The 6,591-nt window shown below is 43.8% G+C and overlaps 1 protein-coding gene across 1 annotated transcript; it reads right to left on the reverse strand.

The window, feature by feature from the left end:
- Positions 1-4,415, reverse strand: LOC105033718 (wall-associated receptor kinase-like 14). Its single transcript, XM_010908619.4, has 3 exons — positions 3,283-4,415; positions 2,282-2,362; positions 1-1,555 (listed from the first exon to the last, which is right to left on the reverse strand). The coding sequence occupies exons 1-3, from the start codon at positions 4,010-4,012 to the stop codon at positions 315-317; spliced, it is 2,052 nt and encodes a 683-aa protein (XP_010906921.1). The 5' UTR covers positions 4,013-4,415; the 3' UTR covers positions 1-314.
- Positions 4,416-6,591: the final 2,176 nt, after the last annotated feature.

Consider the following 6,591-nt stretch of genomic DNA (forward strand, 5'->3'; position numbering starts at 1 on the left):
AATCCGGAATTTACACCCACAGGGATCTGTTATTTTATATAGGTCAGGTCCAATGGCCCCGAAGGTAGATCGATAGAAATGCCAGCCCGTAGAGAGCCCATGTCGATCGATCACATATGCATTGTAAACATCACATATGCTTTCCAATTTCCAGAAAGCAGGAGGAGGAGGAGGAGGAGGCTGTTGCTGATTAGGAATAACACAGCAGGATCTAACAACTAATGCTAGCTGAAACTTGCCTTTCGTTGATATCTATCTATCCATCCATCTATCTATTTTCTGCACAGCGAGTTAAGGTTGGACCGCTCGATCGACTAATGAACTACATTACCCAGCAGGCTGTTCTCTGAAGGAGAGCTCTGCTCGCTGAACCATGGCTCCTGCACAGAAACAGGGGAGTCGACCTTCACCTCCACCGTCATATTCGCCAAAGCCAGCCTCCTGCTCTCCGAGACTCCCCTGGACTTGTCGGCGCGATTGGATGGCGAGGAGCACAGCGACGACACCGGTGACATGAAGACGCTGTCATCTGCCGACGGAGCCCAGCCACTGCGCCTGATCCGTTCCAGCTCATCAGCCACTTCCGTCATGGAGGGCCGCATGTCCCTGTGGAACGCCAGGCACCTGAACGCCAGCTCGGCCACCTTGTGAATGGAGGAGAGAGTCCAAGCATCTCTGTTGGGATCCAGGTAAGGGTCTATTATCTCGTCGACGCAGCCCCTCCCGATCTTATCGATCGCCAGTGCCGCCAGATTCACCTCGCTCTGCACCCGGTTGAAGTCCACCACCTTCAGCGCCGTTATGATCTCCACCAGCACAACCCCGAAGCTGTACACATCACTCTTGTCGGAGAGGTGGAAGTTCTGGTGATACTGGGGATCGAGGTAGCCCGGCGTTCCCTGCGGGGCCGTAGAGATGTGCGATGATTCGGTCATGCCCATCCTCGAGAGACCAAAGTCCGCGACCTTGGACTTGTAGTGGAAGTCTAGCAGTATGTTGCTGGATTTGATATCTCGATGGAATATTGGTGGGTGGATTGCCGAGTGAAGGTAGGCGATAGCTTGTGCCGTCTCCGCAGCAATGGCGAGGCGGACGGTCCAAGGGAGGGCGGGTCCTCGCTCCCTCTGCAGGTGCTGACCTAAAGTTCCGTTGGGCATGAACTCATAAACTAGGATCTGCTCCCCTCTTTCGATGCAGCAACCTAGAAGGCGGACCAGGTTCGGGTGGCTCACCAAGGACAGAAGCTTGATCTCGTTGATGACCTGCTCGATGCCGTCGGCGTCCCGGTGTTTGATCTTCTTGATGGCAACTAATTTGTCGTTGCTGAGCTTGCCGGCATAAACGGTTCCATAAGCACCAGTACCTAGTCTCCGGCAATCCGAGAAGCCATCTGTGGCCTTCTCGATATCTTTGTAGGGATAGAGGGGAACCGTGCAGGAGGCTTCAGATAGGAGGCGCTTGGTACTCCTTCGGATTCGCGAGGAAGAGGAGCGCCGCCTGATGAGGCAGCAAACAAGAGCGAGGCCAGCCATTACACAGGCTCCAGCTGCGATCCCTGCCAAGATATGGCTACTAAATGAGGCAATGCCATGAATGACAGATAACAACTGATGCTTAATATCAGTCAGCAACGACCTTGGCCAGCTTCATGCAATGTGACATCTTCGTTCCATTTTGGTTTTAAATATTGCCACATGAGTTGATGAAAATAAAAGAGATTTTCTTACTTGCTAATTTTCTGCTGACCAAATGAATCATCAAATGGCACGGATATGTTAAAGCAATTATACAATGTCCGAACCATCGAAACTTGTTCATGACATATCAGTGGAATATCCAGCAAACAATGGCTTTTTGAACAATAGAAGTTCTAAAATTAAAGAATTTTGTTGGGGCAAATATAATTTAATCAGCTCATAAGCAACACTATTCTGTTTTCTTTGTGGTGGGAAAACATTGTGCATGCAACACCTAATGTATTGATGTAGTATAAGCTAGACACAAGCTGAACTCGGCGATTGAATTCCGAATCAGGGTAAAGTAGATGATTCATACCGACTTGTATTTCCCTATGATTAATAATGTTTGTTGACCTGCAATAGTAGGCTAGCATAGTTTTAATGCCAAGTGGATCGCAATTGAAATCAGTCTTGGGCTTTTTCCCTATAGAAAATTTTGATATCAGTCTGGGAAGTTGATATTTACACAGCATTTGTTCATTTTTGTCTTTTTCGGAGAAACTTCCACAGCTACTCTGTAAGTCATAGCAAAGAAGCCTTACCTCCAATCAGAACACCAACTCTAGCAGTTTCTCCACAGCTCCCGGACATATACTTGGAAGGATTGCATTTTGAATCGGTCACTGCAACAAACAAGCAATGAAACCAAAAGTCATAAAAGCCAGCTTGCTAATCCAACCAACTGTTTGACCATTTGGTAATCAAATTCATAAGGTTCCAAATTCGGATCCGTAGGTGATCGATTTTTCGGTAATTTTCTCGTGCGCACACAGAATTCGACCAGAGGATGATCTGTTTGAAATGTCAGCGGTTCCACTATAAATAAATACGTGCAATTACGGTCCGCAGTAAGCATTAAAAATTAGTCTTCTTGGGACCCATCGACCGCACTTTCTTTTTCTTCTTTTTTTTTTATTTTTTTTTAATATATATATATATATATATATTATATATATATATATATATATATATATATGTATATATATATAAAAAGGGGCAACCAATGCAGCAATCTCTGGATGTGATCATAAGGATCTTCATCTCGCAAAATGAATGTTCGATGTGAAGGACAGTAAGTGCGTATCTCCTTCCTATCGCGTCCGGAGGAGATTTCCAATCGGATGAGTACGGCACCGCACTCTCTTTTTCCACCATCTAGGCTGGCTCAGGGATTTTCGTAATATTCCAGGGGTCTCCTCTCGTGATAGCCGAATTAAGCGCGCACGGGACCGGTGCAGTTGGCTTAATCAGTTTTTTTACTTATTTCTGTAATAAATCAGTTTGCTTTTGCTTTTCCATATTCCCGTGTAATTGCACGAATAAGAATAACAATATCAAGAAAAAAAAAAGAAAAGAAATTAAGACGATGGCTAAGATCGCAAGTCAACTCTCCCGGCGCGCCTCACGGTCTTGCCCCACCGTCCCCAGCCACCGCCCGAGCGGTCTGAGGGAGCGGCGAAGAAGGGAAATTTGTCAACGGAAAGGGTTCGAACTTTAGGAGTTGGGGACGGAGGGAGAGAGAGAGAGAACAGAGCAGACTGACCTTTTTGACAACCGCGCGCGCCGTTGTCGGCGAACCCGTCCCCCTGGAATCCCCCTTGGCAGTTGCACCTGAAACCGGGCTTCCCGGTGCTTGGAGAGGTGATGTTGGTGCAGTTGGCGTGCTTGGAGCACCAGCAACGGCCCTCCAGCCACCAGTCCACTACCGCCGTCTGCAGCATGAGCGGCAGCATCTTGGGGTCGGGCGCCTCCCCGTCCTGCTCGAAGCCTATGGAGGTGTAGAAGAAGTTACATCCGAAGTTGATGATATTGTTGGCGGCCAGGAAACCGTCGGTACTCCCGTCGTCGGAGAAGCAGGTGGTGTTGTCAGTCTTGTCACCGCAGCTCTTGAGATCTTTCTGGGAGAGCAGGGAGGTGGGGACGAGGCATCCCGAAGACGAGGACGTGCAGTTGCGGAGGAAGAGGCCGTTCCTCCGGGTCAGTGCGTAGTTCTTCCCGAAGAGGCTCTCGACGGCGCGGACGGAGCGGTTGCAGACCGGGGGGATGTCGATCAGGAGGCTGTCGGGCGTGATGTTCCGCACCTGGAAATTCCCGACTCGGATCGTGGGGGGCAGGCCCGTACAGTTTAAGGGGATCTGGCATCCCTGGGAGAAGCCGAAGGGGAAAGGGACGGTGGTCGAACCGCAGGTCCGCTGGCAGGATGGGGAGGAGAAGAGGGAGGGAAAAGAAGCGAGGGCAACGAGGAGGAGGAAGAGCACACGGAACCCAAGCATCTTCTTCTACCTGATCTTCTTTCACCAGCAGCAGCAGCAGGTAATTCGAATCTGGCGATCGCACGAGGAATGGAGCGGACAGAGGGGCAGAGTTGTCGGTGGATGCCCAGAATTCTTGAACCGAAGGACGCCTTTCATCGATTGTCCGACCCAGTCAGTTGCGGAGTCCCGTGTTGGCGATTAAATCTCATCTGCTCCACTTCTTGCCAGAAATGAAACCGGGAGCTCTATATATGTTGAATCTTGGAACAGAAGCCCGCAAAGAGGAGTCCCAGAAGACTCTGCTCCTTGCTCGGGGATGCAATATCTGGGAGAGACTCGAACCGAGAAGGTGATTCCCGGGGGCTTAGAGGGGGTGCTTTCTTCTTTTCTTCGCCCCTTTCTTTGATTATTTTTATTCTTTTTTACTTTTCCCCGACGCTCTCACCTGCAGCGGAGCAAGAGATGAAATGTCTCTGGTCTGCAATTTTCCTTTTATTTTAAAACAAGTGTCACATGATATTATCCAGGGGGGGCCGATTTGACGGAACTATCCCTGTCTGTCTTCACGGAATCAGCGGGTTGCGAGTCCAAGGAGGAGCGGCGATATCCTAATCCTATCTGCAGACTACAAGCCCCAGAGTCGCGTGCGTTATTTTATGAAAAAATTATCTATGAGTCCCTCAATTAATCTTAGCTTATTTTCTAATCTCTGAATTATATAAGTGGGATAAAAGTTTTTTAGACTGTGCAGTAAGTTATGCTCAAGTCCCTTCCATTAAGAGGGCACATACATTGCCGTTTGAGTCTCTTTAAATAACAAAAATATCCTTGTGATGGAGAAATAACTAAAATACTCTTATACATGATTTTGGAGAAAAAGTGAATATCTTCCCATCATATTCCTCCTCACTTTTCTCGCGGACATCTTCACGCCTCTCCCATCGTAATTTTATTTGATAAGCCATTTATGGTTGTAGAAAGTTTTTAGCATGTGCACGTACGTCTGAATTGATTGTATTAATTCACTTAATTTGAATATATTTATGATGTTAAAATGGCTAAAGTAAAAACTGAAATTCTGTTTGTCATCTCAGGATTGATGCGATGTTTTTATATTTAAAATAAAGAATTACATAAATAAAAATATATTACAGATATCCTAAAGTAATTATAGATAATTTGATTTTATATATATATATATATATATATAATATATATATATATATATATATATATATATATGTTGTTAGTGGTTGCACAACTACTAAGTATTTATTTATTGTATTATTTAATAGCTTGATATATTGATGGATTGCTGATATCTATTTCATATTCTATTTGTCAATATATTATACTATACATTACTCATAAAGTAAGTAATTGTAGATGTATTATCACATGGTAGTGGCAAAATATGAACAAGAAGGGAACATACTGAAGGTGAACCAAGAGTGCTCGTTGGATAAAATTGTGAATGAAATATGCAACAATGAGGCATAGATAAAGACATTCTGATAATGAAATATTAGCTTTCCACCAAAGAAAAATCTATGTTTAACTCAATAATGATGAGGATGTTCAATGCATGCTTGATTTTCATATTATATTAAAGTCTCCATCAATAGAGATCAATTTCGAGATCAGCCTTAATAATATATTAGAATTTACTCATCTAATTGATAGGGGATAAAATTTTTTCTTTAAATTATTTCATTATTAATTGATTCATCTGAAGTTCATTATCCACTATAATTATTTTATTATTTTGATAGCATAATTGGTCCACAAGATGTCGGGATTATGGCTCTCATGGTCATAGCTTCATTTCAAGGTTCTACATCTGCATCTAGCACTCGTTTAGCTAGATTATGGGAGAATGCAATAACAAGTATTGGTCAAATATTTAAAAATACAACTCATTTTAAGGAGGTATTAAGAAATTATTCAATCGTCCATAACAAAGATTATCAATTCATCAAGAATGATAAATTGAGAGTTACTGTCAAATGCATCAATGAAAGTTGTCCATGACGACTGCATGCATCAAGGGTTGGATAGCATAAGACCTTCAAAATCAAGACCTTCAATAGTTAACACGCATTCTTGCGATGGTGGCATTGGGATAGGTGGACATCCAAAGGCATCAAAAATGTGTGTTGCTGATATAGTGCTTCAAAAAATCAGAGACAGACCATTGTATAGACCAATTGATATCAAGAAGGATATTCAGAGAGATTTTGGCATTTATCTTCATTACAGGAAAGCTTGGCTCGGTAAAGAGATTGCTAGAGTTCAATTACATGGTGAAGATTATACGTCATTTGATCTTTTGTAATGGTATGGTGAAGCAGTGATTGAGACTTATCTGAAAAGTTATTTTATACTTGAGTATCCAGATGGATATTTTGAGAGGGTGTTTATATGTTTTCACGCATGCTTAGTTGGATTCAAGAGTAGATGCTGTCCTTTATTGTTCATGAATGGAACACATATTCTTAATAGGTATGGTGGTGTAATATTCTCAGTAGTGAAACTTGACACTGAGAATGGGATATTTCACCAGCTTTTGCTATTGTGAGTGTGGAGAATGATGACAA

Source organism: Elaeis guineensis, chromosome 13 (assembly GCF_000442705.2).
Source record: "Elaeis guineensis isolate ETL-2024a chromosome 13, EG11, whole genome shotgun sequence".
Taxonomy (NCBI): domain Eukaryota; kingdom Viridiplantae; phylum Streptophyta; class Magnoliopsida; order Arecales; family Arecaceae; genus Elaeis; species Elaeis guineensis.

Bases quoted from the DNA above. Each gene is read 5' to 3' on its own strand.
- LOC105033718 (XM_010908619.4), bottom strand. From the start codon at position 4,012: ATGCTTGGGTTCCGTGTGCTCTTCCTCCTCCTCGTTGCCCTCGCTTCT. The intron at 2,363-3,282 runs GTCAGTCTGCTC...TGTTTGTTGCAG, and splicing joins CGCGCGCGGTTGTCAAAAAG to TGACCGATTCAAAATGCAAT. The intron at 1,556-2,281 runs GTAAGGCTTCTT...ATATCTTGGCAG, and splicing joins AGTTGGTGTTCTGATTGGAG to GGATCGCAGCTGGAGCCTGT.